General features: G+C 42.3%; 13 protein-coding genes across 13 annotated transcripts; 6 read left to right on the top strand and 7 right to left on the bottom strand.

Moving 5' to 3' along the window:
• Positions 1-1,308: 1,308 nt before the first annotated feature.
• Positions 1,309-3,478, top strand: SS1G_10491 (hypothetical protein; the record flags this gene model as incomplete). Its single annotated transcript, XM_001588893.1, has 4 exons — positions 1,309-1,517; positions 1,934-2,052; positions 2,530-2,838; positions 3,072-3,478. 4 exons carry the CDS (start codon positions 1,309-1,311, stop codon positions 3,476-3,478), a joined length of 1,044 nt encoding a protein of 347 aa, XP_001588943.1.
• A 409-nt stretch (positions 3,479-3,887) lies between these two features.
• SS1G_10490 (hypothetical protein) lies at positions 3,888-4,399 on the bottom strand (the record flags this gene model as incomplete). The annotated part of the gene is made up of 4 exons (XM_001588892.1): positions 3,888-3,922; positions 3,983-4,046; positions 4,097-4,209; positions 4,357-4,399. 4 exons carry the CDS (start codon positions 4,397-4,399, stop codon positions 3,888-3,890), a joined length of 255 nt encoding a protein of 84 aa, XP_001588942.1.
• A 263-nt stretch (positions 4,400-4,662) lies between these two features.
• On the top strand, positions 4,663-5,117 carry SS1G_10489 (predicted protein; the record flags this gene model as incomplete). The annotated part of the gene is made up of 2 exons (XM_001588891.1): positions 4,663-4,701; positions 4,896-5,117. The coding sequence occupies 2 exons, from the start codon at positions 4,663-4,665 to the stop codon at positions 5,115-5,117; spliced, it is 261 nt and encodes an 86-aa protein (XP_001588941.1).
• A 343-nt stretch (positions 5,118-5,460) lies between these two features.
• On the bottom strand, positions 5,461-6,041 carry SS1G_10488 (hypothetical protein; the record flags this gene model as incomplete). The annotated part of the gene is made up of 3 exons (XM_001588890.1): positions 5,461-5,601; positions 5,671-5,869; positions 5,920-6,041. 3 exons carry the CDS (start codon positions 6,039-6,041, stop codon positions 5,461-5,463), a joined length of 462 nt encoding a protein of 153 aa, XP_001588940.1.
• A 379-nt stretch (positions 6,042-6,420) lies between these two features.
• Positions 6,421-10,369, top strand: SS1G_10487 (hypothetical protein; the record flags this gene model as incomplete). Its single annotated transcript, XM_001588889.1, has 3 exons — positions 6,421-6,629; positions 6,695-10,265; positions 10,325-10,369. 3 exons carry the CDS (start codon positions 6,421-6,423, stop codon positions 10,367-10,369), a joined length of 3,825 nt encoding a protein of 1,274 aa, XP_001588939.1.
• A 562-nt stretch (positions 10,370-10,931) lies between these two features.
• SS1G_10486 (hypothetical protein) lies at positions 10,932-12,021 on the top strand (the record flags this gene model as incomplete). The annotated part of the gene is made up of 2 exons (XM_001588888.1): positions 10,932-11,082; positions 11,168-12,021. 2 exons carry the CDS (start codon positions 10,932-10,934, stop codon positions 12,019-12,021), a joined length of 1,005 nt encoding a protein of 334 aa, XP_001588938.1.
• Positions 12,022-12,864: 843 nt separating this feature from the next.
• On the bottom strand, positions 12,865-14,130 carry SS1G_10485 (predicted protein; the record flags this gene model as incomplete). Its single annotated transcript, XM_001588887.1, has 3 exons — positions 12,865-13,111; positions 13,171-13,591; positions 14,109-14,130. The coding sequence occupies 3 exons, from the start codon at positions 14,128-14,130 to the stop codon at positions 12,865-12,867; spliced, it is 690 nt and encodes a 229-aa protein (XP_001588937.1).
• A 642-nt stretch (positions 14,131-14,772) lies between these two features.
• On the top strand, positions 14,773-15,347 carry SS1G_10484 (predicted protein; the record flags this gene model as incomplete). The annotated part of the gene is made up of 2 exons (XM_001588886.1): positions 14,773-15,086; positions 15,206-15,347. 2 exons carry the CDS (start codon positions 14,773-14,775, stop codon positions 15,345-15,347), a joined length of 456 nt encoding a protein of 151 aa, XP_001588936.1.
• Positions 15,348-16,053: 706 nt separating this feature from the next.
• SS1G_10483 (predicted protein) lies at positions 16,054-16,347 on the top strand (the record flags this gene model as incomplete). The annotated part of the gene is made up of 2 exons (XM_001588885.1): positions 16,054-16,144; positions 16,253-16,347. 2 exons carry the CDS (start codon positions 16,054-16,056, stop codon positions 16,345-16,347), a joined length of 186 nt encoding a protein of 61 aa, XP_001588935.1.
• A 282-nt stretch (positions 16,348-16,629) lies between these two features.
• Positions 16,630-18,064, bottom strand: SS1G_10482 (hypothetical protein; the record flags this gene model as incomplete). Its single annotated transcript, XM_001588884.1, has 6 exons — positions 16,630-16,760; positions 16,886-17,117; positions 17,181-17,472; positions 17,518-17,645; positions 17,699-17,831; positions 17,958-18,064. 6 exons carry the CDS (start codon positions 18,062-18,064, stop codon positions 16,630-16,632), a joined length of 1,023 nt encoding a protein of 340 aa, XP_001588934.1.
• Positions 18,065-19,538: 1,474 nt separating this feature from the next.
• Positions 19,539-19,898, bottom strand: SS1G_10481 (predicted protein; the record flags this gene model as incomplete). Its single annotated transcript, XM_001588883.1, has 2 exons — positions 19,539-19,708; positions 19,793-19,898. 2 exons carry the CDS (start codon positions 19,896-19,898, stop codon positions 19,539-19,541), a joined length of 276 nt encoding a protein of 91 aa, XP_001588933.1.
• Positions 19,899-20,774: 876 nt separating this feature from the next.
• SS1G_10480 (predicted protein) lies at positions 20,775-21,361 on the bottom strand (the record flags this gene model as incomplete). Its single annotated transcript, XM_001588882.1, has 2 exons — positions 20,775-20,890; positions 21,124-21,361. The coding sequence occupies 2 exons, from the start codon at positions 21,359-21,361 to the stop codon at positions 20,775-20,777; spliced, it is 354 nt and encodes a 117-aa protein (XP_001588932.1).
• Positions 21,362-23,672: 2,311 nt separating this feature from the next.
• On the bottom strand, positions 23,673-24,160 carry SS1G_10479 (hypothetical protein; the record flags this gene model as incomplete). Its single annotated transcript, XM_001588881.1, has 2 exons — positions 23,673-23,887; positions 23,971-24,160. 2 exons carry the CDS (start codon positions 24,158-24,160, stop codon positions 23,673-23,675), a joined length of 405 nt encoding a protein of 134 aa, XP_001588931.1.
• Positions 24,161-24,229: the final 69 nt, after the last annotated feature.

Raw genomic sequence — 24,229 nt, 5'->3', positions numbered from 1 at the left:
TAGTTCAGCACGAACTTGGAATTTAAATCTATAATCTTAACAACTTTAAAAGCATGGTTATAAAAGTTGTAGTTTTTGCTTAAGTTTTGTTTAGTTTAATTTCCCGAGGAGATCACTCTTGATATTCATCATTCATCCATTATTTATTCGTATGATCTTACTTGTCCTGCCTCCCTGGTATGTTCTATTCTGTGATTTTGGGTCCGAATTTTAGGGGTTTAATCCTCTACTCTAACTCTGCTCTCCGATTCCCCTCTCCGAACCCCATCCTACTCTTAAATTCTACCCCCTAACCACTCCCTCCACCTTCAAAATCTCTACAAATCACTTTCCTCACTTCATCTCGCACACTACCCTTAACCATAACCTGCCACCCCAGAATGGAAAAAACACAAATGATCCTCCTAATAGTACTCCTCACACTCCTTATAGTAATATCCCAGGTTTCATCGCAGCAGTGTGCCGAATTTTACTGCACGCTTTTGTCTTATATTTTGCTGTCAGTCAAATATCCTCTCTCGTTCCTAGCTATAGGCAGCCGGGCAGATCTTATGTCTGATCTGCATCTTGAATGGTGCTGGGCTTGATTAGGAATACAGCAGATTGGTTATATCGTATTTAACCTCAAGGTCCTGTATATTTGAGGTCATATGCCCCCTCGCACCTATATGGAAAATATTTCCTTTGTAGTGACCAATACGAAGATATCCTTTTTTTGAAGGGTTCGATGATTTGATGAACTTGGGTTGTGTGTCCAAGTGAACAGTCAAGGTCTGAGGTTTCAAGGTTGATTACAGTTGAAATAGCTTCACATCATATTGCCCTTGCTTGGGTTTATTGATAAGTTATAAATCATGTAAAGGATTTATATAACAAGTGCGATAGACACGTAAGACTGCATGTACCCTTAGAATTGTAAGATCTTATATATTTAGGAATAGTTTCACATTTACTGCTTTTGGTTGGTGGAGGAATCATATGAGGAATTTAGAATGACAGATGCGATTACGGAGTACAACGTATAAATGTATAATAATCAAGTCTCTTCATACTCTTAATATAACAAAAATAAATGTCTTCAAATATCTAATCTTACTTGGTTCATTCCCTAGTTTTGATATCTGTCTTATGTGGTCCTGATAATGCTCAATAGCGGGGTAACTTGCCTTGCAATCAATTGCATTGATAACTCAAATGTTCCAGTTTTTATATCAATGATAAGCACCATCAGCATCATACATATACAAAACTAACGTCTCAATATCGAAATCATCTTTAAATTGTACTCCTATTTCTAAATCCCTAAAAATGTTAAAACGATATAATCCAAGAACTCTTATCAATCCATTCAAATCTATCCCCACGACTCGGAGATTGGATTGGAGTAGAAATGTTAGCTCGATTAGGAATATTGATATCAAAGATGATGAAATTAGAATTATCAAAGTTAATAGGGAGAGACTTTGGAGGGAATTGCATTATACTTGTCAGTGGGGGAAGGGAGAGAGATGGGGAGTGTATGTTTTTACTTTTCGTTGATTTTTGGTATTATGTTAAAGTGATTTGAGAGCTAGGAGACGAGAGATGGAGCTGGGGGGAGGAATAGTACGGGAAGAGATAGAGAAGGAATGATTTGGGAAAGTTCCTAAAATATCGTTGGTGGTTCTAGGTCAATTTGTATGAGCCATGGATATGTGATTATACACTGCTAAGTCCAACCTACCATCCTCCAAATTGAAGAATAGTATATCTCCCAAGCTGTGTGGTTCACCTATATATAAGTCAAGCAACCATGACAAGGAGCACCAAATGGAGTTCTGCTATAAGATCAAAATTCCATCATCACAAAGTTATTTCAATTCTGAGTTCTTGAAATCATATATACTACATACATACATACATACATACATACAGAGTCCTAATATCAATCCAGAGAAGAAACCGACAAAGGAATGTCCCGTCTCGCTCTATCCTACGCCGACAAACTAGCTCGAGATTGGTTTGTCGAAACGATGAAGGAACTTGGTTGTGATGTGAAGATCGATGCTATGGGTACTCCTTCCCTGTTCCCCATTTCCTCCTCTTTTTCTATTCGAGACCCTCCCATCAATCTGTAAAAAGTCATGCAATAATAACAGTATAACAAAAAGGTAATATATTCGCCATCCGACCCGGGAGAAAAGAAGCTCCGGCCACATATGCAGGTAGTCATTTAGATACACAGGTATATCCCCAAACCTCCCATTCAAAAAGGGAATACAATTTTGTTAGGTTTTATGATTAATGAAAATTACAGCCAACAGGAGGACGGTACGATGGGATATTAGGTGTCCATGCAGGAATCGAAGCGTTGAGAACTATGAATGATCTGGGGATTGAAACAGAATATCCTACCGGTGTTATTAATGTTCGTTATCTTCCATTATTAGTAGACATTGACAAACTAACTTTTGAATAGTGGACAAATGGTATTTCTCTCCCCTTTCGCCCTATCTTCCTCACTTACACTTCCTCTAACATCCCCCACAGAAGAAGGAGCGCGTTTTCCCGTCTCCATGGTATCATCCGGTGTCTGGGCCAACGATATACCACTTCTCTCTGCGCACAACCTCCGCGAGATAAACGGTCCCGCAACCATGAAATCAGAATTAGAAAGAATCGGATATCTCGGTTTAATCCCCGCGTCGTATAAAGAAAATCTAATCGGTGTACATTTCGAGCTACACATCGAACAAGGACCAATCCTCGAGAAGAGCAAGACCCGTATCGGAGCTGTAACGGGCGTGCAGGCTTATCGATGGCATACAATTACGGTGAGAGGAAGTGATTGTCACACTGGTATGTTTTACTGTACTGGAATTTTGGTGATGATATTTTGGATATAGATGAAATGGAATGATGACGTGTTATAGGTACAACGGATTTTGAAAATCGCTCAGATGCTATGCTTACAGCAGCAAAACTCATTCTCCATAGTCATAATAAGGCTTCTGAGATGGGTTGTCTAGCATCCACAGGTAGCTAGCCTCTTTCTCGCGAGATTTTTAATACAATTTGCTTATGTGTACTAGGAATTCTCAATTTGAAGCCTGGCTCTACTAATACCGTTCCGGGATTCGTGCAGTTCTCACTTGATATTAGATGCTCAGAGGACGAGAGACTTTTGGCCTTTGAGAAAGAGCTCAGAAAAGATTTCGAGTTGATCGCTGCTGGGGCGCAAATGGCAACTCTTGGGGCAAGTGGAAAGAAAGGGAAAGGCTGTACGTTGGATTGGCAAGTAGATACAGATTCTCCAGCTACTCACTTCAACAAAGATTGCATCAGATGCGTGGAAGAAAGTGCCGGAGACTTAATTGAAACGACTTCTACTGCTGAGAATCAGCCAGGAGCCGTTTCAAACACTTATATGAGAATGGTATCAGGCGCTGGACATGATAGGTCAGAATATCAATCAGATGATAAGGGCTTTGCTGAATAAAATGCAGTGTTTATACCTCGAGACATGCTCCTACCTCTATGTAAGCTTCGCCTTTTTTATCAGGCCGTATTACGACTGACCCCAACTAGGATCTTTGTACCTTGTAGAGGCGGCATAAGTCACAATCCGGCCGAATATTGTAGCCCAGAAGATTGCGGAAATGGAGCACAAGTCTTGCTTGGAGCGATGTTGAGATATGACCGACTAAGAGCTTCAAGGGAAGCCTGAAGGAACCATGAAAAGCAGAAACCATAGGTATCAAGAGTTTCATCAACTGTCAATAGAAGTACACCCGATCAAGCCGAGACGTCGCTCATCAATTCTCATAATGACTTTGTATGATACACATCCATTGTAAACGTCTTGTGCTCTACCCCACCATGCTAACCTTCTATAATCCTCAAATTTCCTATTGATCCAAACGAGCTGGGAATGTTCCATTATCTGTGTTATTCCACGTTAGCCAATCTATCCTTTCTGTTCCCCTCAAAGCCCAATACTAACCACGTTGATCATCCCATCTCTCAACCCAGGCACTAGGGCACAAAGACTTATAAGCCAAGAAAAACTGTCCTCCCATCAGTATATATATCCCTCATAACCATTCGCAAAACATACTTGACGGCATGGAGCGAAATCCTCGCCCTTGGCTAGGATACACTTGTGGTAATCGACATAGTTTTGCCAGCAATGTTTAGTCTGGTTCTGGTTGGGGAATCGAGCATCGAATCCTATATCCTATAATCAGTCCTCCATCACTTTGCAATCGTCGCCGGGATCAGTATCGCATACCAGCTATTAAAAAATCCATAGTTAGCAATCAGACCACACCATCTTTAAATATCCTAACAGTGGACGGCCCTCCGGGTAGCACATACCAGTAACGAACTTGAAGGGTTTGGTCTCGCGTTCTTCAGACATGATTGCGTATTTATAATCTGGCGATCACAAGATTTTGGAGAGGAGATGGTGGTGGTGGTGGTTCAATGGAGACGAATGATGTGAGGTTAATTGCAATGGGACTGCACTTTCTCACTTCGGGATGAGGTCGGCTATTCTTGAGCTCGCTAGTGCGGAAATGCAGGTCCTCCAAAACCTCAGACCACGGAAGTTCAGTGTATTTACATCAGAAAGACTTGAAGATTGAACAACGTTTCAAGATGCATCCTACTACCGTTACCAGAATGTTCCAACCGACCAAGAAGATGTGGTCGCCTGTGCCGGTAAGTTTATCTGTTGTTGATCCAGGGGTCTGAGAGTGGGAGGGCTAATGTTTTTTGGCTTTACAGAAGGAGGAGCATAGCGGTACGTTTACCCCACGGTTGCATACTTAGGAACATAGAGGGGAAAGATGGAATATCGATTAGAGAATATATTCCTGGTAGATGGGGAGCCGACACTGATACAAAAGTCATAGCTCACACTATCTCGCAACGATTGCGCCAATGGAAGAAGATTCCTCCCGAGTTGGTTCCTTTGGGTAGGTTTCGCATCCCCGCTGGATATCACCAGGACTTACACTGATATCAATGAAGGACTGGTCGTCGGGGTCGCTGTTGGATTCGCCTTTTACTCTTTGGGCCGCAAACTTGTTGTTGACAAGCAAATGCGTCTCTCTCGTCAAAACAGAAAGGACTGAACAATTGATCTACGAGATTTTGGAGGGACGTAATCGAATTGATCCAGATGGGGAAAAAGTTTACACTTTGATACGGAGAGAAGCACGCCGTGAGGATGAATGGAATGAAGGAATTGGAACGGATGGGTCGGCCAAACCTCAAATGAGTTGTACAGAATTGGCCCTTATTTCTCATGAATACAAAGTTTCTATACCTGATGTTCCCATGCTGTACAAATCCACCCTATGGCTTCAAAAGCGTTGATATGTTGTCTTCCTACCCGTTGAACTCCTTTTGCTTTACCCCCAAAAAAACTCCCTAGTGACACATTTAATACCCATATCCTATGGACACAGCTTTCCCTTAAGCTGGCTTCGGTCCCGCTACATCCAACCCCTCCAGACCTTGCATAGGATCATCAGGTCTATCATGAATTCCGGCTCTTGCTTTTTCAGCTGCCAGTTTGTCCTCCTCGCTCACAGCATTCTCTGCTAACCATCCCTCCTAAATCAAAGTTAGTACCTGTCATGGATGATGTCACCCATCGTAGAATAGGATGACGTGAATCCTTACCTGTTCCCACAAAGCCGTTTTGCTTCCCAATCCCTCGTTCGCATTCTTTGGAGGCTTAGCCGCATTGACTTTGATCACCTTGCCAAAAAGTTCAGATTGGTCCATGTTGTCGATGGCATCTTTGGTATCTTCTGGATCCTCAAACTCTACATATCCGAAACCTCGATGTGGCTCTGTTGAGTTGGGGCCTTCTGCTTTACTAAGAAAAAAAATTAGTATGACAGACGATATCTAGGGTATGAAACTTACGGTATAGAGACATCTGCTATTTCTCCAAAAGGTAAAAATGCGGCTTCGAGATTTGCGGTTGTTACCATGTGTGAGAGGCCACCAACATAAACAGTAGCTTTCCAACGAGCTTGATCGGTCATCTTGTAGCTTGCTGAGAATCAGTTTCTGGTGATATAAATAAATCTTCCGTGTATATGAAGCATCCAAATGTCATTCATAAGTTTAGAAAGAAGCAGCTTTCGATCACGTGTCAGACGTTTTTTCAAGGTTCACAATCTTGCCGGGCGGTGATATCGCTCAGACCAATTGATTATGGGGAAAGGTGTTCACAGTGTTCATTGTCCAAAACAACACATTGAAATCTTCACATACTTTTTACGAATCTCGTTCACTACAATTTCTCAATTTCTTTTCCTTCGGTATAGCCCATAAAAAATTCGGCTGAAAAGGCAAGCTGCAGCTTTCTGCAGTGTAATCTGGCTTGTTCATACAGAATAAAGCATAAATAGAGACGGGACAATGGTCCGTCTACGGGAAATACCAAGGACAGCGGCGTTTGCCTGGTCCCCAGGTCCAGAGGCCCCTTTAGTGGTTACAGGGACGAGAGCTGGTGCCGTAGATGCGGATTTCTCTGATGAGACGAAGCTGGAGCTCTGGGATTTGAGCTTGGATAGCACAGAGCAGGGTGTGGAATTACAACCTATTGCTAGTATTAGCACAGATTCTAGGTACGCAGAGCTATATCGAGCTTGGGGCATATGAAGATGTGTAAGCTAATTTATTTGGCCCTTAGATTCCACGACATTGCATGGGCACCAGCGAACGCAGACCATCCGCGGGGCATAATCGCAGGCGCACTTGAGAATGGATCCTTAGATTTATGGGATGCAGAGAAACTCATACAAGGAGCTGAGGACGCGTTTATGTCCAGAACGACGAAACATACGGGCGCTATAAAGTCTCTTCAGTTCAACCCATTGAAGCCACAAATCCTAGCTACTGCAGGCTCCAAGGGAGAGTTATTCATTTACGACGTGAACGACATCTCAAACCCATTTAGGCTGGGTACAACCGCAGCAAGATCGGATGATCTCGAATGCGTGGCATGGAATAGAAAGGTTCCCCATATTCTAGCAACTGGTGGAAGTGGAGGATACGTCACAGTCTGGGATTTGAAAACTAAGAAGGCTTCTTTACAATTGAGCAACAATCGCAAAGCAGTAGGAGCAATTGCATGGGATCCGAACAATGCGACAAAGCTCTTGACTGCTACGCCCGACGATTCTTCACCAGTCATTCTTTTGTGGGATCTTAGAAACTCAAATGCGCCTGAGAGGACGTTACAAGGGCATATCCAAGGAATTTTGTCATTATCTTGGTGTCAGCAAGATGCCGATCTTCTGATATCTTGCGGCAAAGATAACAGAACTCTAATCTGGAATCCTCAAACTGGGGAGCAATATGGAGAGTTTCCAGAGGTTACCAATTGGACCTTCCAAACCAGATTCAATCCACACAACCCCGCATTATCTGCCACCGCGTCCTTCGATGGTAAGATAGCCATCCAAACCTTACAAAATACAAATCCTACCGCATCCCAAGCTCCAGTTGCAGGGCCAGTTGATGGCGAGGACTTTTTTACCAAGGCCCAAACTGAACCTCAAGGAGCTTCATTCTCGTTGAATAAAGCCCCTAAGTGGCTGGAACGACCAGTTGGAGCCTCTTTCGGATTTGGTGGTAAGTTGGTGAGCTTTAGCTTGTCGTCAGCTGCAGCAGGAAAACCTAGATCGTCCAAGATTCAAATCTCTCAATTCACGGTCGATTCGGACGTAGGGTCTGCCACCGAGTCTTTCGAAAATGCCCTCAAGGCCGGAGATATCAAGAGTATTTGCGAAACTCACATAGATCAAGCCAAGACTGAGGAAGAGAAGGCAGACTGGAAAGTCATCGAGACATTAATTGCGGCAAACCCCCGCAAACAAGTTACTGAATTCCTTGGCTTCTCTGATGTTGACGAGGCCACGAATGGTGTATCAGAACTCGGCGTGGAGGATGCCGAAAAGCCAGAAGAAGCTCCAGCTGATGCCAATGGCGAAGCTGCGAAGAATAATAGATTATCAACGCTTTTCGATGGTGCCGAAGGGGATGACTTTTTGACTGATATCGCTGCAAATAAGGGAGCTAAGACGGATAATCCTTTCCATTTATTCGCTGAATCCGATTCGGCCTCGGAAAAACAAATTACCAAAGCTTTAATGCTTGGCCAATTCGAAAAAGCGATGACTATCTGCCTTAAGGAGGATCGAATTGCTGATGCTTTCATCATTGCCAATTGTGGCGGAAAAGAGCTGTTAGACAAAGTTCAAGCAGCCTACTTAGCCAAGAAGGCAGAAGGGCCTAACTACTTACGACTTCTGACATCAGTGATTGGTAAAAACTTATGGGATATTGTATACAATGCTGACCTCGGGAACTGGAAAGAGTCGATGGCAACATTGTGCACATATGCCGACCCAGCTCAGTTTCCGGATCTCTGTGAAGCGCTTGGTGATAGACTCTTGGATTCTGGCAGCGCAAAGGATGCTTCATTTTGTTTCTTAGTTGGTTCAAAGTTGGAGAAGGTCATCAGCATCTGGATTTCCGAGCTCCAAGAGAATGAGAAACATGGCATTGAAGAACAGGAAGGGGATTCTACATTCTCTGTACATGCAAAGTCACTTCAGAACTTTATCGAGAAAGTCACAGTATTCCGTGCTGTCACCAAGTTCCAGGATACAGAGCAAAGTTTGACATCGGACTGGAAGTTGGCAGCTTTGTACGACAAATATACAGAGTATGCTGATATTGTTGCCGCTCATGGACACCTTTCTATTGCTGAGAGATATCTTGATCTGCTTCCTGCACAATATCCCGCTGCTGAGGTTGCACGAGACCGAGTTAAGCGTGCATCAAGAACGGTCGCCCCTGCTGCTGCCGCTAGACAACCTGCAGCAAGCTCAAGGGTCCCCGCACGTGCTCAGCCAGCCGCATATCAACAACCGATTCCTGCTGCTGTGGCACCTCCAGCTCAATCTGCTCCAAATCCATACGTTCCACCTACAGCTGCTGCACCTGCTTCTAACCCTTATGCACCACCCACTTCAGGTGCTTCTAATCCTTATGCACCACCCGCTTCAGGTGCTTCTAATCCCTATGCACCTCCAACAAGTGCCTACGCACCACAAGGTTATCAGCCACCACAGTCATCTCAACCAGCTTATGTACCTTCTTACGGAGCATATGGAGCAGCCCCAACAGGTTATGGTGCACCTCAACAATCATTTGGAGCTCCCGCCCCTCCAAGAAACACAACTCCATCAGCTCCACCTCCATCGAAAGCTAAAGATATGACAAATTGGAATGACATACCTTTCGTAACAAAGATGCCTACTGCTAGAAGAAGTACCCCTGTTACCAATCCATTCCCCAACCAACAAGGTACTTCGATGCCACCTCCAGAAAATCCATATGGTGCTCCCAGAGCAACACCTCCACCCCCACCTCCTAAAGGGTCAGCTCCTCCCCGTGTTACTTCGCCATTGATGAATGCACCACCTCCTAGACCGTCTTCCACAGCCAATGCGTATACTCCACAAGCACCCCCTCCTCAATCACCATATGCATCAATACCGCCACCTACAATTCCTCGTGGAGCGTCTCCGTATAACCCTCCGCCTTCTGGGGCTGCACCAACAAGCAGATACGCTCCAGCTCCAGCAGCACAACAGTATTCTCAACCGCCTCCATCAAATGTCGCTCCACCTCCTCAGGGAGGTATGAGGCCACCTCCATCCAACGCATATGCACCGCCATCAGCTGCACCACCTAGCCAGTACGTGCCATCTCAATCACCGTATGAAAACCAACCTCCGCCTGCTCAATTCCAAAATCAAGGTCCCCCACAAAGCCAACCGCAGGGCCCACCACAAGGTCCTCCACAAGATTGGAGAATGGGTGGCTCTCGACCACCCGCTGGGCCTCCTAAGGCACCTGCTGTGGCAGCTTCCCCAGCAAAGCCTAGACACCCTGCCGGTGATCGATCACACATTCCCGCATCTGCGCAAAAAATGGTCGAAATTTTCACCAATGATATGCAAAGAGTAGTTTCGAAAGCTCCAGCGAATTTCGCACCACAAGTGAAAGATACGCAAAAGCGTCTCAACATTTTGTTTGATCACTTGAACAATGAGGAACTCGTGAAGCCTGATACTATTGAGAAATTGACGCAGTTGGCTGAAGCACTTCAATCTGGTAACTACGATGCAGCAAGCAGGTTGCAAGTTGACATTCAACGTGAAAAGACTGATGAGTGTGGTAATTGGATGGTAAGTTTTACATTTATCTTATTTCAGTAGCAACGTACACTAATGTGTGATCAATATAGGTCGGTGTTAAACGACTAGTTAGTATGAGCAAGGTCACTCCTTAGAGTAGAAGGGAATATCTTATTTGAGAACTGGAATTAGGGACGATGGTTGAGAACAGAGCGCAGCACGTGTGTATACTAAAGAAATATTGCTAGATCAAGAACTTGTTCTTATAATACTGCTTTGTTATCTTTGAATGCAGAATGATACCTATGATTGTAACTGGATATTGGTGTAGATTTAGAGAAATTGGTGAGAAGTGAAAATGTTGTCTGTCCTCTTCAAGAAGTGGTGAACGTGGTGCCAATCAAATTGGTTGGTGGACCAATACGTATGTATTGAATATATAACTGGTGGTTACCATGAATTAATTGTGGAAGCTTATATAATTTATTACTGTATTTAATGTATCATTACTCTTTGACTTGACTCTAGTTCAAAATCGAGTCATCAAATAAATGGTGAAGGCTAATAAATAACAATCACCTAGCTGTTGGTGGTCTTCGACACTCCCTAGCTCTCCCCACTAAAAAATTCCCAGCTGTTGAGCTCGGAACCCAACAGCTGCATCATCGAAATTGCCAGAGTAATCATCACACCATCACAACAAAAATATAATCTGAGATGGCGGAACCAGCTGCAGAAATACCAGCTGCGGAGACACCGGCTCAAAGACAAGCTCGCATCAGAAAGGAAAAGAGAGAGGCGAAGATTAGAGATGGAGGAAATGCGAGGTTAAATAAAATTATTGGCTTGGGTGGTGGTTTGCCTAGAGGTATGTGTTTTTTTATTAATATTTTCTATTTGGAAAATGTTTCATATCTTTTAGGATGTATTGAATGAAGCTAATTAGAATTTAGATGAAGTTCCATCCCCATCGCCAGTGCAAAAATCGAATAAAGATACAGATCATGCGGATCCAGATGAGGTAGATATTTCGAATCATTATTATGAGCCACAAACCCGCACACCGATTCAGAGGTCTCAAAGTGCTGGGCAGCAGCAGCAACAACAGCAGCAGATAGATGATGATACGCTGAGACAAATGATGCTTGGTATGGATCCAGGCTCTTTGGGTGGTGGAATGGGACAAGATCCCTTCGGAAGTGCTCCAGGTCAAAACCCCTTCGCAGGTTTCCCAGGTATGAGCGGTGCACCAGGCGCAGACGCTGGAAACGATCCCATGATGCAACTTCTACAGCAAATGATGGGAGGAATGGGAGGAGCACCGGGTGGAGGACAAGCGGGCGTGCCTTCATTCCCAGGTATGCCAGGTATGCCCGGGATGGGCATGCAAGGACAAGCTGAAGCCGCCGCTGTCGACCCTTACGCCTATATTTGGCGCATTGTTCATGCTGTTTTCGCATTGTCGCTCGGTTTGTACATAGCACTTACGACATCATTCACTGGCACGAAATATGCGCGCGAGGCGTCGGGTTTGATGATTGATGGGTTGAGTGAGGATAGTGTGCATTTCTTTTGGATTTTTGCAACGGCGGAAGTGGTGTTGTTGACTAGTAGGTTTTATTTGGAGAAAGGGGGTTCTATGCCAGCGGGCATGATGGGGACGGTTATGGGATTTTTGCCCGAACCGTGGAAGGGGTATTTGGGGTTGGTGATCAGGTATGGACGAATTTGGGGGACGGTTAGCGGTGATGCTATGGTTTGTGTTTTTGTGTTGGGAGTTTGTGCGTGGTTGAGAGGTGGGAATTAGTGGTTTTAGGTTTCATTAGTACTGTGGATTGGTAATTATGATTCTATGTCGACTGGCTTTATGGCCAAGAACCAAATTTCTTCTTGTCAATCCTGCTTTAGTGATTGGTAGGATTTGCCAGTATGGCTTATTGACTGAAAGGATTGACCGGCGAGGTGTGAATAAAACATCGCTTCTTGCTAACTGCTGGCTGTGTCTACGAGTTGTATCTGCAAGTGCTAGAGACAGTATTCCTGTATAGTCAACTATGGACGTGAGCAGAGGAGGGCTCCTTGAGAGACTTAGCCTTGTTGAACAACTAAGGAGCGCGCAATTATGCCATAGCATTACCATCGAGTGACGGTAAGCGAAGGACACAGTTCAGCTCAAAGGTATTCCTCAGCCAGAAGACTGAGTCTAATTCTTAAGTTGCTGGTGACGGTGGATTGTTTAGTATTGATAAGTTCAAAACCGAAAAGAGAAGGAGACTGGGAGAGAATTTGTTGGTGATATTAGGGCGAGGTGTATGGGGAAGGTTGCTCAAATCGAGTGAGGATATGGGTGTGTTTGTGTTTTGGCTATTTGTGGGAGGGTATATGAGATGAGATGAGATGATTTGGCGTTGAGTGAAAATTTTGATGGGGTTGTGGTTGGATGGGATCTGCATACATCGTCATATTATCCTAGTGTTGTGCTTCGGATCAACTTTTACTTGCATCGAAAATGGTTTGTCATACTGCTATAATCACAGTCATCAAATGCATAAATGATGGCTGCTGATATCAACGCATCATATTCCTGCTTTAAAGGCAACGCTAAGTGCTCCCAATTACTACGTACACAGAAATTCTCCTTGCCACACAACTACTTGTTCCTATGTTTACAATTCTTCACATGTCTTGCACAATTATCTTTCCTTGGGAACCCCTTTCCTTTCGCCCTTGAGTGTTTACAGCCTTCCAAAGGACAAAAATATCTTTCGGCACCAGGAATGAGTTCGGGATGTATGTCTGCAATATGGCGGTCCCGATCCTTGCGATACCGGAAACCAAGTGATTTGCATGAGGGTCTGGGACATTTGAAAGGGAGGGTATGTGATTTCTTGTGGACGCTGAGATTGGGAATTAGCATTGCGAATAGAGATAGCAACAAGGAAACGTTGACACTCACTTCAGATCACAGACACGTGCAAATGTTTTTTGACATTCTGGACAAGTGGGATTGTTGACAGTAGCGGATGGCTCAGCGATCGGTTGGGTTTCTGGTTGATGAGGCGAATTCGGTGCAATAGGATAATGTTGTTGGAATTGCTCGACAGGAGGAATTGAGACTGATGGATTTGGGTAAAGACAGTTTTCGATTTGACCTTCAACAGGTCTGTCGAGATATTCGAGAGGCTGATCACAATACGCCTCTAGCGTAGGTAGACCTGGGAAGGTATTGTAAGGAGTGTAAGGCAGAGGATCAAAACTTCCGGAGCTGCAATCTTGAACAAGAGGGTCTTCATTGGCAACAAATTGTCCGTGTGCTTCCTGAGCATCAACAGCAGCACTCGGCTCGAAAGAAGGAGGAACAGGATATCTCCTGAGATCTAAAAGGCTGGGATCGATAAAGTCAAAATGAAGTGGTAGATAGTTTTCGTTTTCTTCCCCAGCAGTGTAGTCAGAGAAGATAGGTTCTATTTGCCTTGGGCCTCCTGAATCGTAACGGAGGCCCTCGAGATAGGGTTAAAAAAGTGCAAGCGATTGGAAAAGATGCTCAAAAACAACGAGGCAAGAAGACCCTAAGGAGTGGAATTTGCAGTAGAAAAAAGAGTGAGAAGTGACAGCGCCGCCTCTCGCGCCGTGAAGAGAAAAGAAGAAAAGAAAAGGTAAGAAGTTGGTAAATTCGAGGGTTTAAATGATGGTCGAAGACTCGGATGACAGCCAATCATCGACTTGGTTTCTATGCCTGTAAGAAGCGAAACTGTGCATCCAATGACGGACAAGTATTTTATATCCCCTGCTTGTAGGCCTCAAAAAATCTAACGCTCCAATCACAAGCGGCTATTCAAAAATTATGGGATCCTCGATATTGGAAAACATCCATTCAAATGTCATTCTGCATACTCTTGCGGATGAGCGTCACCATCAAGGAGTGTGATAGGTGGCCTCGAATTTACTACTACCAATTGCGTTCCCTCGCATTTCGTCTCCGCGCTAGTTTTCGGAGGGGACTGCATATGATTCCATGCTAAGTACGGTATATTCACAGGAACAAACACAAGTTACATATAGTAGGCCTCATTTTTATGTGCCTTCCAATCAGTACTCTTTTTGCTGGAGATGGTACAGAATCCTGATCCAAAACAGCTCACCGTCTATCGTGAAATCTGCAGTTAGCCCTGAATACTTGATTACCAGATGATGTTGCATGCGGTGGAGGCGAGGTTTCCGGCAGTCATTGGCAACAGAGGATGTGGACTTCCCCTTTGTGCGAGGCAGGCTTAGGCGTCCAAGGCTTGGTGCTTTGAAGTTTGAAATCTTTCTGCTCGATTATCTAGTGCTTTTATCATTTGGCAAATATTCGCATTTAGGTTCAAATCTTTCCAGCCTCCAGGATTAGAATCTTCATTTAATGAATATCTAGAACAAGATTTTCTCTAATCTCTCCTAGTATCTCTGCGGCTGTATCAACAATCACAATAATCTAACATCGCACTACAAACAGAATTATCCATCCTTCGATACTCATTAACCTGCTCGCCCTCATTTACTCTCTCAATCCTAAATCATGAGCACCCTCTTCTGCTGCGACTCTCCCAGGCCTTTTCGTCCCCAGAAACTCCTCCATCAACAAAAGTTCACAGACTTCAAGACTTGGGCCGACTATCCACGATCATCTTTCACCACTACCACCGACGACTTAGGGGACAACTCAAACCCCATCGCTTCCACAACACCATATGCCGTACAGTTTGTCCGACAAGTAAATTACGGTCCTCTTGAATCCAAACGCTACTTTATCCCCAGTGAAAATTCCTCAGGGGAATTCACAGAGATCACTGAACAACATCTCATCAAAGCTAATTATCAGAAATTGAACTCGTAAGTAATTTGTCTTTCATTATATTTTGATGTCCAGCATTCATGCTCATGGAAATTGGGAGCGATATCATATATGTGATATCACATAAGTAGACTCCAGCCAGCTAATAAGTAAACAGATATAAAAACTTCAAATGTACTCTGCATAATAAATTTTTTGAAGTCAATTTGTATCAGAAGGATCCGGTGAATGCACATTACTGGCGTGCGAATGTTGCGAGGCCGGCTGGAGATATCGATCTTGATGCAAATGAAGGCTAAATGTCGAATTCGGAGAAGTGAGGAAGTGATACTGTTGTCTAGAAGTCTGGACAAGTTGGCTATGTTGAGACATGTTGGTTTCATATTGGCGATATGATGTGCTGATGATATGGAAGGATTTTATCTACTTTCTGTTTTATTGGTTTGTACTTTCATCCTCTGTTATGCGATCAAACACAAAAGTTGGACTAATAGCAAGTAGATTGGAGATCTTGGATAGATGTGGATACTTACGCTCGCTAGTTTGAATATTATACCTTGTTTCAAGTTTGCCTGTGATAGATGCTGTTCGGTATGAAGTGTAACTGTAAGAAGCACTCGAGCATACCATGCATGACAGTGACCATGTCCGTAAGATTTCTATATTAGACCGGGACATATATATACACCATGCCGTTTGATCGCCATTCTTTGTCGGATAACTAGGAGTATATACACCACCGGTACGCACTACATAATGCATGAACTCAGATTCTATGCTTTTTAACGCATGGTTAGACACATAATCCGGTACACACACCAAAAATTCACGGAGTTCAAGATATCCAAGGATTCATGGCGGAAACTCCTCTCTCCCCACCTCTTTCAGTTCACTTCCAAACCACTTGCAAACCACTCACTTCCCACATAACACACCCAACCCAGATAGCACCAACCCACCTCTCCTTTCCCGGCAAAATGTCCGCACCTGAAAACGGTATCAAATATGCACATATCCATATCCACGCTACTTCCTCCAATTGCAAGCACATTTTCCTTCTCCTGCACGGCTTTCCAAGTTCAAGTTATAATAACTAGTAAGTTTATTATTAAATTTCCTCTCTAAAAGAATTAGGATTCGGTGTTCTTGTACTAGATTTTAAAGGATATGGAGATATTGATAAACCGGTATAAGAAGAACACAGCAGCAGGCTCAATGCAAATTATGTGTTATGAGGAGTTGGAACTCCGAAAAGTGGTTAAGGTGGATCATGATTTGTGTGTTAGAATTTTGACTTGATCTCCTGAATCCTTCTTTAAAAGGTTAAGCTCGACACTGTGCTTTGATTTACTTTGAAAGCTCTTGATGAGCCATGTTGTGTATATATTGAGGGAAAAATAGTAACAAGGTGATCAATTTGAGATCAGATAGCTTGAGGTATAGAAGTAGCATGGTACCGAACCACACTGACAAGCAAAGATAGCAAATATTAGAACGATGCAAGAATTGATGCGTGACAATTATCTCTTCTATTTCACTCAATACATTGATAATAAAAATCATAATCAAATCATCAAATTATCACTTGCTTTGCCCTTCCAAAAACTTCCCAACTTCCTTCGCCAATATCTCGTGAGTGTGGTAGGTGATATGTCCGGTGTTGTACCAGAAATATTCTGGAATTGGTTGACATCCGTAGGCTGCGTAGTTTGCTGGTTTGCTGTTAGCTGGGGTAATTCCTCTCTTGTTCTTATTTCTACCGCCCCTATTCCACCCCACTCGCTTCTGTTTGTTACCTCCCCCATGCTCTGAAGAATGAAAAATATATGTAACTTACTCGCAATATCAGGTGCATCATATCTAGGACAGTAGTTTGTGATATTTTTGATATTATAAGGAGCCGGATCATCAAGCACAGAAGAGAGGAAAGAAAAGGTATCAAAAACCATAGCCTTAGTTCCCGCATGCGTGGCTGCAAAGTTGAGAGCAGTAGCATTAAGGATGCTATTATAGGAGGTAAGCATGGTGATATTTGGACGAGGGCCAGCTGCACGGATGAGATTGGGTGGCTTGAGGAGGTATATGTTAGCAACATGATCAAAATAGATATTACTAGGGCTATGAGAACTTACGGTGCGTTGCAAAGGTGGTAGGTTCATAAAAAGGTAATTGCGGAATCCAGCGTTGTAAATAGTTTCAATGGCTGCAAATTCGGCGGAGATGATATTTGTGTAAAGGGAGGGGTAGTCCGTCGAATTATGAGATGGAAAGGTATAGGAATCGGTGTCACCGATATCGTTTATCCCTATAAAGACAGTAACCAATGTTTTGGATGGATCCATTGGCACGACTGGGAGTGCGTAAGTTGACCATTGTAATATTTGGTTCTCGAGAGAAACCGTGTAATTATGATGTAACTTCGTACTATTTGGAATTAGTAAACTCCCAAATCAGTTGAAAGGACCTTACTAAGTTGTAGAGACATCTGAGCCAGCAAAGGCAAAATCCCATAATTGTTTCGTGCATTTTGATGGAAGCCCGGAGAAACATGATGTGAGGTATTCTACCCAGTTTGGACCTCCCGCAGATGTTCCAAGCTGGTTCACAATGTTAATATTTTGCAAAATGTTTAAATGTACGGGATAAGTACCTGGTTTTGAACGATCTCATTACTCAAGATTTGAGCAGGAGTGTATGAGAAATTGTCAAGATCCCCGATGAAGGAGTAGTTTTGTAATCCATATGTTCCTTGCACATAGGTGTACGAATCACCGAATGCGAGACTATCATGAAAGTTTAGTTAGAGCTTTGGATCTAAGTGGATGTGGTTGCTCGTAAATATGACCTTGTCGACTACTTTGAGTGGTGGAACCCAAAATTCCGATTCAGAGGTATTTGGCTTTACTCACAAGTACTCAGTATCATCCCAACTAAAGGAAGATTTGGTATCTATCGTGGGAAGCGCCGAAACAGCCCTTGACCCGAGAATAAAATAAACAACATTGAGAGACTTCATATTGAAGCTTAAGATTGGAATAATGTAGATTGATTGCGATTGCCAAAACTTTCGAATCCATGCACGATGTCTCTTCCCCAAGTATTTATAAGTCTTTATCAGTCCTCGGTACCACTTTTATTTCCTCTCCGGAATATCCACCGCTGGCAATTATTTCTCCCCCAATGTACGATCATCATTATTCGCTGAAGATATTCCCCGAGAAGCATTGACTACCTAGGGGATGCATGCCCGTTTGAATTAACGAGGTTGGAAATGCGGTGAAGTACCGAGCCCGGCAATGATTAGTGATATAGTGTTTTATGAGGTGTGGGAATAGCACTATAGAATCTTTAATTTTGTTAAAACTCAATATAACTCGATAATTAGAAGATAAAATAATATTAAATATCAAATGTAAAGATATTAAGTATTATATTCTTAAAGATATAGATCTATTAATTATCATTAAAATTATATTACCTTTTGATAAGTTTTATATTATTAATATATTTTAATTTTTGAGTCTAATTCATTACACTGAAAGTACTATATCAGTTCAAAGCTAAACTACTAACTTTAACATGATATCAATATATATCACAAGTTGTTATTTTTTATTAAAGTATCAAAAGTTATTAATTCTTCGTAAATTTATGACTAGAATGAGGGGTAGCCGGAATGTGGGGTAAGGGGCAATAACTACCGGAGGACCGGGAACTTCTACAAGACTACAAAAGCCACCCGCGGAGCCGGCGGAGTTCTGCACCGCCTACACACAAGTAGCCCGCTTCATCACCCCTGGAAATAATAGAGATAACACCATTTTATAAAAACCTCCTTGCAATTGGATCATAATTCTATAGCCCAAAAAAGATTTTGTGGAAGGATTGATTGTCATACCCGGGCCAAACAGCCTCTAGCTTGACTAGGCAGTCATAGAGAGATCTTGAATCTGCGTAGATGATTAAGGGTATCGGTTATGCTATTTAATATCCTGTTGATTGTTCCTTTAATTTGATTACAGTGCTAACATCGCATCCGAAATCCATTTCATATAACTCTGCTATTAGCGTTATTGTCCTTGTCGTTAGTGTAATGACGTTGCTAATTTGTGAAGAGATCTCGAGTGTTAGCGAATGTTGTATTTTCGAAGACAACAGATGTCAGAGAGTTTGTGTTGGGTTTCTTGAGACTAGAAAGAGCATCAGATTGAATTGATTGATTCTCTAGCTAAGCAGTTAAGCTGCGAGCATATATTCAAAAAATGAAGGAATAGGTTGGGTATTCGGCCTTTGGAATTAAAGTGCTTTGAAATCAAAATATTGAAAGCAAACAAACAGTATACCAAAAAGGAAAGAATGAATTAAAAGTTGAGTTTTGTTTGCTCCTTATATGCATATGCTGCCAAGATCCCAGGAGGTCAACAGTTTGTTTCTAGTGGAACGAAATCGAGATCTTTTGTCGATTTGTCGGTGTACCCTTGTAAACGTTTCTAAGCTGCTTTTACATCGTTCTCTCGAGGATAGATAATCTGGTTGGCAAAGTTAAAAGAGATCAAAAATAGCTTTCGGTTGGCAAACAGTGGCGAGAGACGTTCTACAGGTTCGTTGGCGATGTATTGATTCTTGGGGCCTTGGACCACTTTGGAATTTTCCTCTGATACTAGTGATATCAGCAGTTTCGATGGTTAGTTCATCAATCAAAGGTTACCACATTACTACTCTCATTTTAGACCGGTTATATTACTAGTTTGCAGTTGAATTTGGGTGGTGAATTTAGGTGGTGTTGCGATAGCCAGTCCTTTTCGCTTCTTTACAAGTACTTCATTAGCTGTGGTAAATCTCCAGTGCATAGAAAGTGGAGAAATTCATAGTGATGAAGTATTGAGGTTATTCACACTGACAAAACCCATTAGCTCCTGAATAAGGATGTTATCTTACTCATAGATATCGAAAGAACTCCATGGTGGCGATGGTTACACAAAGGCGTTGGCTTGGGAGGATTGCGCATGTCTCAATGGCACGTGGCAACTAATATTAGCCTTTTTTTTTTTTTTAGCTCGCTTTCAAAGTCTTCGTCTACATCATGGCACTTTAGTACTTCAGTCTAAACCTTGGCTAGATTGGCTAGCTTTCTTCCGATTCCTGTCCGTAGTAGTAATGTGTTCTGGTGGCTGATTGCGTCATTGGCTGCAGGTGTTTCAGAAGTGGGTTGAAGACTTGAAGCGGAGGCGGGATGGCCAGGCTCATAGATGGATTGAGTTGGTGGGTAGATCGACAGGTGGGAGCGAGATAGGTGAGTTAACAGCTGAATTGGCAGGTGGGAAAGTTTGTTGAGGACTCGAGCGTCACTTCCTGATTCGATTGTTTCGATTGACCCAGTCGCCTTTTGGTTATAGTTATAGTTACCTTATTGATTCAGTCCTCCTGCCGCGTTTCCTTTCGCAGTAATTTTCCATTTGTTCTTTAGAGCCTCACTTATGCATGGTATGTAGAATTTGACATGGTTTAATCAGCAAGTACTTCGTAAGTTTCCGATTCATTTTTATTCACCCACCCGTAAACCCGTGGACACGCAGCAAATGCCGCTTCTTTTGAAGATGATGCCTGCTAATCATCGCAAGTTTTGAGTTTGAAGAGGTAAAAAATCTGAAGTAGAGACTTCCTATAGGTTATTATTACAGATTTTTCTCTTCCATACTGTAACCGTCCGAAAGTGGGGTATGTAGTTAGATCTCTTCTCTTGATGCTAATAATTTAACGATTTTGCCTTTCCAACTCTTTCCTTCAATATTGTAATCATATGGGCCAGAAAATGCTGCAGACGATCCGATGGTAGTTGACTCTGCAATTGTAAGACTTTGCAATTCAGGCAAGGTTCGTGTATGAAAAAATGAATTTGTTAAAGATAAAGCCGAAAGTTGTTCAGACCAAATGAAGGTATAGGTTTCAACTCGTTCGTTTCGGATATAGAGGCAAAAGGAATTTGAGGAAACTAGATTTATAGAATGATTGTGGATGTAGTGAGGGAGGTAAAGGTGATTGCTAGACTATAGCAAGTGAAATGGGAATTCTTACTACGATCTAACAGTTCGAATTCTTTGAATATCCCCCTTGGCGTTGTACCGAGACGATATTCTCTTGCATCCGAAGGGTGAATAGAGAAAGCTATTGTAACCTGATATCTGTCTTTGAATCTCTTAGTAGAATAAGGTCGACGTAATCTCCATGCATTCATCATCCATTGTGAGCTTCGAGTAAGTTCTTGCAAGATTCTAATCTGTGAATCCACTGACCAGGGTCGGTACCACCTCATTAGTGAAACCCTATCATATCATAATTTATACTCGGTTTGTTGGTGTAATCTTGTCTCTAGTTTATTCAGGCTACAGATGTGAATTATATGCATAATGATCAAGGGCCCTCACCATCTCTAGACTTGCGGCTAGTCATGACTTCTATGCTAATAGTTACTATTATCGTAATTATAACTCCAGCAAAACCCGTTTCAAAACATTCACGGACTCCTAAAGGTTCGGAGACGGGCCAAGCTTAGACTTCACGAAGTTATATTCACCAAACGAATACACACCAAGAGTAAGGCCCGACTACCGAATATTCTACAGCTGTATAACCTGTAAAATTCTATCCGACGTCGACAAGCAGTTCCATGCACCATTCAGAAGAGTAACCAAAGTCCGCCATGAAATAAGAAGTATTTAGGCGAATGACGAAGAGGGTAACTCATAATATCGAAAACACAAGACCATGAAAACCACGTCGACCATGTTGGCGCCTATTATTTATCTTTACCGAATTCACCTTCTTGTCTCGCTACTAGTAATCACTAACCTTACTTACGCAAAAGGTACCGCGATCCATATGATCTCCTTGTATCAACCTGACCTCAAAATCACCGTAGTTTCTGATGTAGACCTTCGTAGCCTTGAACTATTTACCGGAACGTTGTCTTGGGCTACCTACTTAATTACTTGACTTGGTTCGAGGAAAGAGATAACAATTTGACATCGGTATCTGTTCCCAGGTGCTTTTATTGGATGAGATTGCAGTGGGTATTATTTGATAAGTAATTGGGGTCTGTGAAGGCTAGTCTATGGCGGAGCATAGATAGTTTTTTTAGAGGGAGATTAGGATATTGAGGTCCATTTGCTTCCATATACAGTTAAGTCTAGAGCCCTACTTTTGGACCACCCTTTTACACCAAAATAAACGATTTTCATCTATTAATAATTCCATAACAAATGAATTAAATCAAATAAAACTTCAATTATGAATTTAAAATATAAATGTATATAAATTCTGACAATTTCAGATTTTTCATAATTTTACTGATTGAAATATTAATGGTTGAATTTTGAATTCTCAATTTGTATAGTATTTGAATACAAATTTAGAAAACTTTAAAATCTAAAATAACTTTCAAAAAGAATTACTAAAAATAAATCATAAATATTTTTTAAATATTTGTATTATATTAATGAAATAGATTAATTGTGACCAAAAGAGTGTTTATAGACCAGCAATTGTATTTAACTTAGAATCTACAGGTGAAGAGCACCTGTAGATGGGGATAGCTACTCTATATATACACAAATGAATGGCCTAGCCGCAATGGCTAGGCAAAAAGAAGTCATATTTATTCCTCCAATGATATTACTTTACCGATAACCATTGATACCTAGTACTTGTCCGGATCTGATCCTCAGGTCACCTAAATCGCATACTAATCTCGAGTAATCGTATCATGTGTGGACATGGTTAATGTACCTGAGGTTTCTTATATAATAAGGGTGGGAGGAAAGCAGGGATTTCCGTCACATTAATCCAGCTTGAAAAATGATTGATGATTAATCTTTTATTGATATTTATATTTTATTTTATATAAAATTATATATATATAATGTTACGAGGTTTGCCGTCTAGATCACGTGGAAGTGCTCTAGGCTCTCGAGGTGGTTTATAACTAGGCGTCAAGCAGGGACTTAAGTAATGACAATGATGCAATTCAAATGAATGGTTCCTGCGTAGCACGTGCACAGGGCACTAGTCCTATTAGGACTAGATTGAGAAGCTCTCTGTAGGAGAGCTTCGCACTTCCGTAGAACTTAGTAGAGTGATTAATATACTAGACCAATACTACCTCAGTTCTACCCTATCAGCTTCCCACTATTCCCTGTGTAAGGTCATTCCTTTTAACAATTTTTGATGTAAAAGAATGGTCCAAAAGTGGGATACTAGACTCACATGGTAAAACAAGGTTATGCTGTTGACCTCCTGGGATCTTGGCAGCATATGCATATATATTGCATGATGCATATAAGGAGCAAACAAAACTCAACTTTTAATTTATTCTTTCCTTTTCGGTATACTGTTTGTTTGCTTTCAATATTTTGATTTCAAAGCACTTTAATTCCGAAGGCTGAATACCTAACCTTATTCCTTCATTTTTTTGAATATATACTCGCAGCTTAACTGCTTAGCTAGAAAATCAATCAATTCAATCTGATGCTCTTTCTGGTCTCAATAAACCCAACATATGCCCTTGCAATTTTGTCTCATTTCCGATGCAATTGTGCGGATTTAGGTCGATATTTCGTAAATATTGATCAACCTGGGTGGACGTAGACTGACAGATAGACTTCTTTCAGCTCATGCACATACACCCTCCTGAGTATAGAGGAAGTTGCAGGAGTTGTAGCACATCGCGTCTTAGAATCGGCATGGACTAAATACGCCTTTCGGACGTTCTCGCATTCCGTCGTGGATAACACTCTCCCCCAAATCCTCATTTCACGATCTACATAATCTTCTACGCTTCGTACTACCAGCACCAAAGGCACTTCCGATTATTATGGAAACCATAGATACACCACACGACGACAATTTATCAACAGCAGAGCTCACTGATGATGCTGACAGTGGAAGCGATGATAATGACAGCGGCGATAGTGACAGCGGCGATAATGACAGCGATTACAATGACAGCGGCGACAATGACAGCGACGACAATGACAGCGACGACAATGACAGCGACGACAATGACAGCGACGACAATGACAGCGGCAACAATGACAGCGGCGACAATGACAGGCATTAGTGATTCCTCGCCCCATAGGCCTTCCTTTGATTCAGTAGATTCCATAGCGAAGCAACTCGAGAATGC

This window comes from Sclerotinia sclerotiorum, genomic scaffold, assembly GCF_000146945.2.
Source record: "Sclerotinia sclerotiorum 1980 UF-70 scaffold_15 genomic scaffold, whole genome shotgun sequence".
In the NCBI taxonomy this organism is placed as follows: Eukaryota; Fungi; Ascomycota; class Leotiomycetes; order Helotiales; family Sclerotiniaceae; genus Sclerotinia; species Sclerotinia sclerotiorum.
Note: the sequence above shows the minus strand (reverse complement) of the source record. Positions and strands in the feature narration are given on the sequence as shown.